This window comes from Quercus lobata, chromosome 5 (assembly GCF_001633185.2).
Source record: "Quercus lobata isolate SW786 chromosome 5, ValleyOak3.0 Primary Assembly, whole genome shotgun sequence".
NCBI classification, from domain to species: domain Eukaryota; kingdom Viridiplantae; phylum Streptophyta; class Magnoliopsida; order Fagales; family Fagaceae; genus Quercus; species Quercus lobata.
This window is the reverse complement of record NC_044908.1, coordinates 89074606-89088009: the sequence shown is the minus strand read 5'-3', so window position 1 is coordinate 89088009 and position 13404 is coordinate 89074606. Positions and strand designations below refer to the sequence as shown.

General features: G+C 35.2%; 1 protein-coding gene across 16 annotated transcripts; it reads left to right on the top strand.

Annotated features, from left to right (window-relative positions):
- The first annotated feature begins 242 nt into the window (after positions 1–242).
- Positions 243–12879, top strand: LOC115991543. 16 transcript variants are annotated; one of them, XM_031115317.1, is made up of 14 exons: positions 495–653; positions 809–935; positions 2210–2360; positions 2495–2564; positions 6192–6278; positions 6987–7092; positions 8118–8303; positions 9123–9254; positions 9482–9987; positions 10579–10678; positions 10817–10876; positions 11755–11847; positions 11935–12054; positions 12141–12879. In XM_031115317.1, exons 4-14 carry the CDS (start codon positions 2533–2535, stop codon positions 12456–12458), a joined length of 1740 nt encoding a protein of 579 aa, XP_030971177.1. In that variant the 5' UTR covers positions 495–653; positions 809–935; positions 2210–2360; positions 2495–2532; the 3' UTR covers positions 12459–12879. The 16 variants fall into 16 exon arrangements, with proteins under 16 accessions (XP_030971169.1, XP_030971177.1, XP_030971173.1 ...); XM_031115313.1 differs by having other exon boundaries at positions 6979–7092; XM_031115315.1 differs by having other exon boundaries at positions 2459–2564.
- The last annotated feature ends 525 nt before the right edge of the window (positions 12880–13404 follow it).

The following is a 13404-nucleotide window of genomic DNA, read 5'->3' as shown; positions in this document are numbered from 1 at the left end:
ACAAGTTATATAAAAAAAGTTTCAAAATTTTTTTCATAATACTCAAGTTCCAATTAATTCGTAGTAAATCTCTATATATTTTAGAGATAGTAATAAATTACAAAATATTTTTAAAAACAGAAGCATTTAGCTATTTTCGCCCGACAAGTGTGCAACTGGTGGCGGCAATGTGCGGTTCACACATTTTTAGACACAGGCAGATCTAAATAAGCAATACTTATATCATTCACAGGTCACAGCAAAAACATGTTTTTATGTTTGTTTTGGTCATTTCAAATTTCAAACACAAATCTGAAATTATGGAGTCTTGTGTGTGTTTTGTCTTCAGCTCCAGCCTCCAACTACTTCACTCAATGCCTCACTAGTCACTAGCTCCATGTACAAACAGACACCAAAAATCCAAAAAAAAAAAAAAAACCCATTTCTTTAGTATTTTAGTAATAGACTTGTATATGTATTGGGTTTTTAAGTCAAAGAAAGAAAGGTAATATCTAGTTTTTTAAATGTTGTTTGGAAGTAGTTTTGGATTCTACTACCTGTTTTTTTTGTTTGGTTCTATGTGGTTTAAAAATTGAAATCTTGCTTACTGGGTCTAAGATGCTCAACTGCTTCTTTGTCACTTCTCCGCTTCTCTTGAACTCTTGAATTCAAAGGTGTGATATTTTACCCCGTTGACAATATTTAAAGTTGGAAATATGTATGTATGTATGTATGTATGTATGTATGTCTGATTTGCATGAAAAGGAGAGAGAAAGAAAGCATTTTCAAGAAGTTGGGAAGCCTTTTCAAGTTGTTGTTCTTTTCGCAGTGAGGATCATTCATTGCTTGATGTTCTATGTTCAACCCTCTTTTCAGATTCTACTTGTTCCGTACCTTTTCATTACCATATACATCTGTTTTCCTGCCCAAAAAAAGGGCCTTTAGATCAAGGACAGGTTAGCTTTCAAATCCCTCTTTCTCTCTGAAATTTCTAAATTTTGAGTTGGGTTTATTTCTGAGTTTGTGATTCTATATTGAGTTCAGCCAAAAAGGGAGCCTGTGTTGTTTTGTTTTCTTTTGTGTCTGTGTGTGTGTATCTGTGTGTGTTTTTTGGGTTGTGGGTTGAAGATTCAGTAAAAGAGACATTCATTATTGTTGATGGGTCAGATTCTAATCAGAAGGTGAAGGAGGTGGGGCTGTATTAGGTAACAGGGACCACCGAGATCTGTCTTTTTGGATTGTTCTATTGCTTCTTCTTTATGAGTAATTTGCTTCATCATGTGCTATAGATTGGAAGTGGATGCTTTTGTAAACCAAACCCCGTTGCTTTTCTTGACTTATATTTATGCTGTTCACCCCTATACACTTTTCAATGCACAAACAAAGCTTCATGCTTTCTTTCTTTTCTGAGATTCTATGTATGAGGTGAGTGAAAGTGAAAGTGAAAGCTCACTTTCGTTCTTTTGGGCCAACTCTCATTTATTTAATTAATTAATTAAACCCCTCTCTGAATGACTTTGATGAAAGGGTATGTTTGTGAAATTAATTGACTTTGATATGAAAGGGTATGAATTGTGAAATCACACAGGGTATAACTTGTGACTTCCATCACATTGATGGGTGGAAACATAGACTTAGTTCACATGATATTGATGGGTAGCAGGATTGATCCTTCTTTAGTTATTTGATTTGATTGCCTTTTACCTTACCTATCAATATGCATTTGATTGCCCTACCTTACCTATCAATATGGCACAAAACTAAAGCCCTTTGCTCTTATCTTAATTTGGTCATTTCCCCTTTTTTTCCATGTGGGTGACAATCATTTCCTCATAAGCTCTTGATATTGACCGCTTTTAGCTCAGCTCGGAATTTCATGAAGCTGCAAAATGTGACTGGTTAATGAATGATTCTCATCGTGCACAATGTTATTCTGTCTATGTTTTCCTTTCCGTCTCCTTTTTGAAACTCCTCAGAAGGTTTGTTGCCCGTGTCTCACAAGTTTGAAGTTTGTGTTGGTAATTTTTGTATGCTTTTGTTGAAAATGACTGGTAGCTGTGCAGTAATGACTCTGTTTGTCTTATTATATGGTCACAGGTGTCACAGTGTTTTCCATCTAGTTCTAAATCTTATTCTGCCCTATCTTTCAAGTTGATTGTTTTTTATTTTTATCTTCCCCATTAATAATGCAAACAAAGCCCGAAATTTGATATTTGAAGTGCATTTACAGGGTTTATGATGCTTGTTTGCACATGGGCATTATAGTTTCTGGTAGAAGCCAAGCTATCTGGGGAGTTTCAGGTTGTGCTTTATGTGATAAACGCCAAATCTTCTACTCACAAGATGCGTAGCTCACCGGTTGTGCATTCTGTCTTAACCCAGTAAGGATGTAGCATTTTTTGTTCTTTGTTTAAATATGGAGCTCTAGCCTATTGCCCTTCTAATGGCTTTCTACTTCTTTCTGATTGCACTTTTCCAGAAGTGATTCTTTCTCTAAGCCATCACACTCTGGCAGGAATTCTTGCGACTCAGAAATACAGTTGGATACAGTGGATGAACTTCAGAGTGATAAATCATCCTTTAAGGTAAGCTTTGGTGGGGTTTGTCTTCTTACGGATTTTTATCTCTTGAAATTGTTCTTCAATTTTACAACTTCAAAATTAGGCTGTGGTTTTTGAAGGAAGTTTTTACCATATATGTTGCCAACTAGCATAGATTGCTGAATGGAATTGTGAACAAGGTTTTATCCTTTTACTTCTTGCCTAACCGTATGAATCAAATTGGCATGTATGCTTAATGGAACGGGCAAAAAGATTTTAATTTTTCTCTTCCCTTTCGGTTGTAAATCCATTTCAACTCTTTCTCTGTGATCTGAAAGATTGGACTGGTTCTGCAGCAGAATACTAGCTAGTAGCATCCTCAGCCATCTGTTACCTCATCTTGATATGATTGTTTCTCAAAATTTAACTAGAACATTTTGTTGTTGTCAATTAGCATACACCACCCCCACCCTCAATAAATGGCAATCGGTAAAACAAAAATAAAAAATAAAGAAAGAAAATAAATGATGACATGACGCTGATGTGGCTTATTGGCTATTGCACAATATTTGGTTAATTTACCTAGATAGCACCACACATTTATCATTTATGGTGGTGTAGGAGTGCATGCCAAAATAATCAAAAATATGTATGAATCTACTATTACTGTAAAATATTTATTAATTTGTCATATTTTTGAAACTTGAGTTTCACAAACTTGCCGTGTAACTCGAGTTTTTTGAAAAAATACCCTTCAAATTTATTGTGCTATTTTTTATAGAGCACAAGTTATATAAAAAAGTTTCAAATTTTTTTTCATAATACTCAAGTTCCAATTAATTCGTAGTAAATCTCTATATATTTTAGAGATAGTAATAAATTACAAAATATTTTTAAAAACAGAAGCATTTAGCTATTTTCGCCCGACAAGTGTGCAACTGGTGGCGGCAATGTGCGGTTCACACATTTTTAGACACAGGCAGATCTAAATAAGCAATACTTATATCATTCACAGGTCACAGCAAAAACATGTTTTTATGTTTGTTTTGGTCATTTCAAATTTCAAACACAAATCTGAAATTATGGAGTCTTGTGTGTGTTTTGTCTTCAGCTCCAGCCTCCAACTACTTCACTCAATGCCTCACTAGTCACTAGCTCCATGTACAAACAGACACCAAAAATCCAAAAAAAAAAAAAAAACCCATTTCTTTAGTATTTTAGTAATAGACTTGTATATGTATTGGGTTTTTAAGTCAAAGAAAGAAAGGTAATATCTAGTTTTTTAAATGTTGTTTGGAAGTAGTTTTGGATTCTACTACCTGTTTTTTTTGTTTGGTTCTATGTGGTTTAAAAATTGAAATCTTGCTTACTGGGTCTAAGATGCTCAACTGCTTCTTTGTCACTTCTCCGCTTCTCTTGAACTCTTGAATTCAAAGGTGTGATATTTTACCCCGTTGACAATATTTAAAGTTGGAAATATGTATGTATGTATGTATGTATGTCTGATTTGCATGAAAAGGAGAGAGAAAGAAAGCATTTTCAAGAAGTTGGGAAGCCTTTTCAAGTTGTTGTTCTTTTCGCAGTGAGGATCATTCATTGCTTGATGTTCTATGTTCAACCCTCTTTTCAGATTCTACTTGTTCCGTACCTTTTCATTACCATATACATCTGTTTTCCTGCCCAAAAAAAGGGCCTTTAGATCAAGGACAGGTTAGCTTTCAAATCCCTCTTTCTCTCTGAAATTTCTAAATTTTGAGTTGGGTTTATTTCTGAGTATGTGATTCTATATTGAGTTCAGCCAAAAAGGGAGCCTGTGTTGTTTTGTTTTCTTTTGTGTCTGTGTGTGTGTTTTTTGGGTTGTGGGTTGAAGATTCAGTAAAAGAGACATTCATTATTGTTGATGGGTCAGATTCTAATCAGAAGGTGAAGGAGGTGGGGCTGTATTAGGTAACAGGGACCACCGAGATCTGTCTTTTTGGATTGTTCTATTGCTTCTTCTTTATGAGTAATTTGCTTCATCATGTGCTATAGATTGGAAGTGGATGCTTTTGTAAACCAAACCCCGTTGCTTTTCTTGACTTATATTTATGCTGTTCACCCCTATACACTTTTCAATGCACAAACAAAGCTTCATGCTTTCTTTCTTTTCTGAGATTCTATGTATGAGGTGAGTGAAAGTGAAAGTGAAAGCTCACTTTCGTTCTTTTGGGCCAACTCTCATTTATTTAATTAATTAATTAAACCCCTCTCTGAATGACTTTGATGAAAGGGTATGTTTGTGAAATCACACAGTGGAAACAACTTTTGACTTCCATGATATTGATGGGTAGGGAGATAGACTTAGTTACCCCCATTATTTCTTTTCCTTCTTTGCATTTGATTTGATTGCCCTACCTTACCTATCAATATGGCACAAAACTAAAGCCCTTTGCTCTTATCTTAATTTGGTCATTTCCCCTTTTTTTCCATGTGGGTGACAATCATTTCCTCATAAGCTCTTGATATTGACCGCTTTTAGCTCAGCTCGGAATTTCATGAAGCTGCAAAATGTGACTGGTTAATGAATGATTCTCATCGTGCACAATGTTATTCTGTCTATGTTTTCCTTTCCGTCTCCTTTTTGAAACTCCTCAGAAGGTTTGTTGCCCGTGTCTCACAAGTTTGAAGTTTGTGTTGGTAATTTTTGTATGCTTTTGTTGAAAATGACTGGTAGCTGTGCAGTAATGACTCTGTTTGTCTTATTATATGGTCACAGGTGTCACAGTGTTTTCCATCTAGTTCTAAATCTTATTCTGCCCTATCTTTCAAGTTGATTGTTTTTTATTTTTATCTTCCCCATTAATAATGCAAACAAAGCCCGAAATTTGATATTTGAAGTGCATTTACAGGGTTTATGATGCTTGTTTGCACATGGGCATTATAGTTTCTGGTAGAAGCCAAGCTATCTGGGGAGTTTCAGGTTGTGCTTTATGTGATAAACGCCAAATCTTCTACTCACAAGATGCGTAGCTCACCGGTTGTGCATTCTGTCTTAACCCAGTAAGGATGTAGCATTTTTTGTTCTTTGTTTTAAATATGGAGCTCTAGCCTATTGCCCTTCTAATGGCTTTCTACTTCTTTCTGATTGCACTTTTCCAGAAGTGATTCTTTCTCTAAGCCATCACACTCTGGCAGGAATTCTTGCGACTCAGAAATACAGTTGGATACAGTGGATGAACTTCAGAGTGATAAATCATCCTTTAAGGTAAGCTTTGGTGGGGTTTGTCTTCTTACAGATTTTTATCTCTTGAATTTGTTCTTCAATTTTACAACTTCAAAATTAGGCTGTGGTTTTTGAAGGAAGTTTTTACCATATATGTTGCCTACTAGCATAGATTGCTGAATGGGATTGTGAACAAGGTTTTATCCTTTTACTTCTTGCCGAACCGTACCTTCAACAAATTGGCATGTATGCTTAATGGAACGGGCAAAAAGATTTTAATTTTTCTCTTCCCTTTAGGTTGTAAATCCATTTCAACTCTTTCTCCGTGATCTGAAAGATTGGACTGGTTCTGCAGCAGAATACTAGCTAGTAGCATCAGCAGCCATCTGTTACCTCATCTTCATATGATTGTTTCTCAAAATCAAATTGTATTGTAAGTGAAAATGGTGTTTTTTCTTTTAATCTTTTAGGAGTGCAATCTTGGAGATGAGACTGGAAATTTTGGATTGTGCACTGAAAGCAATACTTATTCTTCCAGGTTCCAGCTTGAACAGGATGTAAGCTTCCTTTCCCTTTTTGTTGATGCGCCATTATGAAACTGTGCAATTGTGCTTTACTGTGTAATTTGCATGTGAATGGGGTAGTGCAGTAAGCTTCTATAAGCAAGACACCCTATATTGATTTTGCAGTGGCATTCATGTTTGGGCCTTTAATAGTAAAGTGGTTGTGCTTTTTGCAGTGAGTTTACTATCATAAACTCATTGTACTTTTCTTATCAATTTTGTGTTTTTATTACCTTCCCCCCTACCAAACCCCAAAAAAAAAAAAAAAAAAAATAGTAAAGTGATTGTGGTAGGATCATATTGGTGATAGACATGGTAGGGGTTTCAAGATTATTATAATATAGTGTAGAATATATTTGTCTTTGTCTTTAATAATGCAGATTTACATTTTTATAACCTAGCTTATGAAGGCACTATGTAATAAAGGAAGTATTATGTTGGAACCATTTATATTAGATATCTTTCACATAATAACTTATCCAGACACCTTTAACAGTAGTTTTGATGCCTTCCTGTGTATTATAGTTATCTCTTATAAATAAAGATTTTTTTACTTATAAAAAAAGTTGTAATATTTTACCAGCATTGCTGCTAGCAGTCATCTTTATGTTCAGATCTCTTTGATAGTCTCGCAGACCTTAGTAGCTTTACCTTAGTAGCTTACCCTATCCTAATGTATGGGCCTTTTGGATAGGTAAACAGATTGCAACAGCAGTTGCAAGAAGAGATGGAATTGCATGCTGTTCTGGAAAAGGCTATTGAGAAAAATGCTATGAAATTGTCAAGTCCATCACATCTCCCTCACCAGGTTTGTTTATCTATATATATGTGTGTGTGTGTATATATTTTGCATTTTGTAATATGCGTATGCAATTTGCATCAGCGATTTCGGTGAAGCCATCCTAAAATTCAAGTTTTTGAAGAATTCACCTTGTCTAAGCAAATTTTGAGTGCCAGCTGCTTCAGATGCATGTTACATTTACCTTGTATACGTCTGCTATTGTTGTTTATTGTGTTTAATTTATGTTTTTATCAGAAGAAAAAGGGGATGTAGGTGCGTGGAATAACTTGTCATCATGGTTTAAACTTGGGCATGATAAACTTGTCTTTTTACTGATAAACTTGGGCATGCTCAGTGTAAGTCTCTGTTATATCTTTAGTTAAACTCTGTTGTTGCTCAAACTCTAGGCCAGTTTGATTGTTGCGCAAATTATTATCAATTTTTTTTATAATAATTGGTCCACTCCATAGAATGCCTTTTGTAGCAGAACAGAGTCCTGGGGACTGCAGAAATTTCTAAGAGGCGTTTGTAAAAAAAATAAACAATTAACAGCTTGATAAAACTTTGGAGGAATTTACCTATACCATACATTTTCACTTTTGAATCATGGGTTACGTGATTAACTAATCTTGCATATATTGTTGCGCTAGCTTATAAGCTTGCCTTTTGCTTTTTAACTTTTATGTACAGTTTTTTAAAACGTTACTTTTTCTTACTTTTTCAAAGTACATGTATACTTTAGTATACTTTTAACAAAAAAAATTCAACAAAAAGCTAAATAAGTTGTTCCCAAACGGATAGACGTGTGTTTGGGTCTAGATTATAAGCTAGCTTTTTGCTTTTTAGATTTATGTACGGCTTTTTAAAACTTCACTTTTTCTTACTTTTTCGATGTACAAGTATATTTTAGCATACTTTCAACAAAAAGCTAAATAAGCTGTTCTCAAACAGACATACATACATCATTCTCTAATGGCTCAATTACCAGTTTTTCATTCTTGTACTTTAGTAGGGATTTAATATTGTGATGTCCTTTTTTCATATTAATACAGGCTCAAGAGCTCCTGTCTAATATTGCATTATTGGAGGTCACAGTTTCAAAACTCGAACAAGACATGGTGTCTTTGCATTTCCAACTTAGCCAAGAAAGAAATGAACGGAGGCTTGCAGAATATCGATTGAGGCATTCATCTTTTCCATCAATACCTCGTTGCTCCTCTGATATTCTTAATAAATTGGTATGCTCTTTGCTTTTATTCCCAACTAAATAGTAATTCCTTCCTGCATGTATCAATTTTTTTTTTTTTAAAATAAAGATTTAGACGACTTCAATCTTAGCCTTTTTTTAAAAATAAAAAATTCCTATTTGTTTCCTCCTACAAGATTTAGACAGTGGGTGGCATCTTGTCTAGCTGGTAAAGCCTGGTACCAATTTCCAGGATTAAATCTTGCTCACAACAGGCATAGGTGTTTAAGGAAGGGGGAAGGCTGCCCTCCTATTCTATAGCCCAGTGATACAACCAAAAAGAAATATAAATTGTCAGATAATATCCATGCACTGGCATGAAGAAACTGGGCCTTGGCCTAATTCTAAAAGCTACGCATGTTTTAATTTGGAAACAGATTCTAGAATTAAATATATTATTCACTTTCAGCCTCTCAGTTTTGTCTACACAAATATTGGATGATTATTTATTTAAAATAGATGAAAATTGTCAAAGCCATTAGAATCAAGAAATAATCTCAAAGGTCAAATCATTTTGCAGTTGAAAAGGGCTAGGAAGAAGCCTAAACTTGTTGAAGCTGTGAAGAAGGATTTGATAAATCTAGAAGTGAGAAGAGTTTGGCCTTAGCTAGGGTAAAGTGGATTAGAAAGATAGTTGTAGCTGACCTCAATAATTTGGAAAAGGATTTATGTAGCCATCCTTAACTAGCTGTGTGAATAAGGATTTGATAACTCACATGGTTGTCTCCTATATGTCAAATTGAACACATATGGTCATCCTGTATGTGTTCAATTTTGTGCAATGTAATCAACTCATTCTTTCATTACCCAGATTTCACCATCTTTGAGGTGTTCAAAGCATTCCATTTCTATAGTGGGTGATGCCCGCGAAGATAACTCCAGCCAGGAGCTGCAAGATCAACCATTGGAATCTACTGACAAATATGAAGAGTCAATGATAGAGGTACCTGTCTAGAGTTCCTCTTACAGATAGCATTAACTTCTTTATAACTTGATGCCTTTGGTGAAATCCATGAGAATTATGTTTGTCCCAAACGCATATGTATTACATATTCCTTGTCGGAACTTGGTCCTTGTAATTTTTTCAATAAAAATATGGAAATATTGATTACAACTTTCAATTTGATAATCAATGATAGTAGGAACTTAACATGTGATACTTTGCATCAGAATGGAGTAGATGCTGTTGTACTTTACCACAACAAGAAAATGTCTATGAAAATAGATTCCAAATCTGTTCAAGCTGTAGAGTTCAGGAAGCTTCCTAAAGGGATGCCAACAAAGGGCCTTTGGGATCATCCTAATCAATTATCGGAAGAGATGATGAAATGTATGAAAAATATATTCATTTCTTTGGCGGATTCTGCTATACCATCCAAATCATCTGCGTCAGAGAGCCACTGCTCACCTCTATCACCACGTGGGCATCTTTCCAATTTATCTTGGTGGTCATCATCTGAGAGGTCAATGATTTCATCATGGGTGCAGAGCCCACAAGTTGATGTAAAGAGTAACTCTGAAGTGTTGGCTTCAGAGAATGCATGTGATCCCTATAGGGTGCGTGGAAAACTAAGTTGGGCAGACATTGGAAACTATGGATTAGCAACTGAAGTTTCTTGGATGTCAGTTGGGAAGAAGCAGTTAGAATATGCTGCAGGGGCACTGAGAAGGTTCAGGTAAAATTTCATTCAATCCTCTTGTTTTGGATTTTTCTTTTAGTCTCTTGGGTAGGGTAGACTATTCTTATATGAAGATTCAAAATACCAAGAAATTGCTATTATAAAAATTTAGAGAAACATTAAAAGTACTAATTTAGAATATGTATTGGAATTTGTGTTCACTATGTGGCTGTTTTACTTTTTGATCTACTTCTGATCTTATTTTCATGTACCTTCTTGTCATCTTTATGTTTGCATTGACTTCTGCATTATTGGTATACCCACCACTTACATGCCTTCTTCCCCTTCACACATTCCAATTATGTGTTTCATCATTTCAATCTTCTTTTCATGGTGAGAGAATGTGTATTAATATAAAGGCATACCCAATGTGCTGCTGAAACTGTTACCATAGAAAGTGGATCTTTACTTTAAAATGCCCCTGGTCCTGCATTTAATTCTTTCTGTGTCTTCTGATATTGTGCAGGTTGAATAAATGTAATTAATTTGAATACTTAGATAAGCCTGAAGTCTTGCTTTTGAATGCTTGAATTTTTCTTTCGACCTAGAGTTGATCACTGCTGTTTTGTTTAATTGTTTTGAGAACAGAACACTTGTTGAGCAACTGGCCAAAGTGAACCCCATCCATTTGAGCTGCGATGAGAAGCTTGCTTTCTGGATCAACTTATATAATGCTCTGATCATGCATGTGGGTTTCTTTATTCTATTACATTTAAATGTGAATTATAAAAAATGATACACAAGGCACTGTAAAGCTATTTTAATAAAATGTGAAGTTTCATATACAAAGTTAAAATGCTGTTCTCTAAAATCAATCTTTGGACAGGCTTATTTGGCATATGGAGTCCCAAGGAGTGATTTGAAGCTCTTCTCTTTGATGCAAAAGGTGTGAGTCTGACTTAAATACTCTCTTTTTTTGTTTCTCTACATGCTTAAACTTTACTTTCCCTGATATTATCAATTGATTTCATTAAAATGACAATCATTGGCTTGCTGAGAGTCTGAGACCTAGCATTAACATGTCAGGTGCTTAGTTAGGAAGTTGATTACTAAGTTTTGATAATGTCATTTCATCTCTATTAGTTTATTATGTTAATAAATTTAATAAACTACGCTGCTTCTAAATGCGGCTGGGATCAAGAAAATTAATGGATCTGTCACTTCTAAATGTCTAGTTTAAATTCTACTAGGGATCAAATCTATGCCAAAGTTTGAGATCTACAACCTTCATGGCTGTGCATTCGTTGATATAAAGCATGAATATATGATTGTTGGTATGGTATCTAATTTCTATTGTGGGATATTAGTGGCAGCCCTTTACTCGGAAAAAATGAATGGTTTGTTCAAAGCAAAGTCTCTCTCCACCGGTATACAAGTGTGGCAAATGGTGCAATGTAGAAGGAAGATAGTTCCTCCAAGGAGAGGGAAAAATAAAGCAACAATAACTAATAAAGATGAAGCCCCTTATGCTTGTCTGCTTACTGATGTTACAATGCAATTTCATGACTTGGGATACAATGAACAATTGACCTAGCTGATCTTTTTTCTAGAACAATTATATTCCTTCATGTTCTTATGTTGATTAATTGGTCTGTTATACTATGATCAGATCATTTAAGAATGGATTTATTCTTTCGAATTTGCATATGATTGTTACCTGGATAATCTTATGGCTGCGGTTGATAGTTGTGTGATTGTTTATGGCCTTTTTCATTCCTGGAGTATGTTCACCGATTTTTTTGTTTGTTTTGATATATATTCCAGGCAGCATACACAGTAGGGGGACATTCTTTCAGTGCAGCTGCTATTGAGTATGTGATTCTAAAAATGAAACCACCACTCCATCGGCCACAAATTGTATGACATGGTTTAGTATTGTGGATTAATTACTCTCTTATTGTACTTCATTTCTTGATTAAATGTTTGTATGTAAAATATAATCAGGCTTTGCTTCTTGCCCTGCACAAGCTGAAGGTATCAGATGAACAACTGAAGTCCACTGTTGATATATATGAACCACTTGTAACATTTGCTCTCAGCTGCGGAATGTATTCTTCCCCTGCGGTAATCTCAATACTTTTTCAATATGTTCATGGATTGTTTCATTTTAAGTTCTCCTGTAAGTTTATGGTAGAGAATAATACATGCAGGTGAGAATCTACACTGCTAAGAATGTGACAGAAGAGCTTCAAGAAGCACAACGCGATTTCATTCGAGCTTCAGTTGGAGTTAGCAGCAAAGGGAGGTTACTAGTCCCCAAAATGCTACACTGCTTTGCCAAAGGCTTTGTGGATGATGCAAATTTGGCTGTATGGATATCGCATTACCTTCCGCCTCATCAGGCTGCCTTTGTTGAACAATGCATTTCAAAGAGAAGGCAGAGCCTTCTTGGTTCACGCAACTGTGGCATTCTTCCATTTGATTCATGCTTCCGTTATCTATTTCTGCCTGACAAAATTCCTGTATGATGCTGTATTTTAGTACATGATTTGTGTCCATATATACCTTGCTTGCTTTGGTCTAGCAGGTCAATATGAAGATAGTATTGGCTCTAGATGATGCTAAAGAAACCCAAAATTTTAGGTTGCATCATCCATGTGAAGCTTAACCTCCTTGAGAATAACAAGGATGGTTGCAGTTTTGGTCTCCTGCCTTATAGACCAGTAACATCTCTCAAGCGTGTCGTACATTTTGTTCATGGATAAAAGAGTTCACATATAGTACTTGTAGGCCATTGTTGCGTATTGCTTAATCAAGTATAGTTAAATAATAATGGTACAATACTAATTCAGTTGCTCATATTGCAAATTCACAAGCATAAATGAGCTTGTATGTTAAATCATGTATCGAGTTCTTGTATAAAGAGAACAAAGGATATCTTGTACGCAACTATTAGTTGGTCTTTCAGTACAGTACCATTCAGCCATTATGGGATAATGTCATACTTTCACATGATAGTGAGGATGATACTTAACAAACAGCGTGGAGGTTCAAATGAGTAATAGATGCTATGGACGATAAATTTTTTTTCATTAACAATTTATTATTGAGGTGACAAGTTGTGATTGGTGTTGTGCAATACTACTTTCATATTGAGTCAATCATTGATGCTATTTTTATTGTGCAATTTGTCAACCTGACAAGATATGAAAACAAATCGTGAAAAAAGACGTGCAGTTATACTGGTGGTGTCAACATTGAATTTAGCCCTAATGAATCGTTCCACTTCTGCTGACATATAGTTCTTAACTTTCTTGATCTCCACTAAGCCTAAACAAGCTATCATCAAAAAATTTGTAGCACCAATTTTGCTCTTGTACCTAGATTGAGGCTCAACGCTTCTGACTTGGAAAACTTTTGGGACTGGAATGTTTCTACCCGAATATGTTTCAGTCAAACTTTTACACTACTATA

What these genes read in the sequence shown, in the direction of transcription:
- LOC115991543 (XM_031115309.1), top strand. Translation starts at nt 2,323, where the DNA reads ATGCGTAGCTCACCGGTTGTGCATTCTGTCTTAACCCA. An exon ending in GGTTCCAGCTTGAACAGGAT is followed by an intron (nt 6,279 to 6,978) that starts GTAAGCTTCCTT and finishes CCTTTTGGATAG; the next exon opens with GTAAACAGATTGCAACAGCA. An exon ending in CATCACATCTCCCTCACCAG is followed by an intron (nt 7,093 to 8,117) that starts GTTTGTTTATCT and finishes ATATTAATACAG; the next exon opens with GCTCAAGAGCTCCTGTCTAA.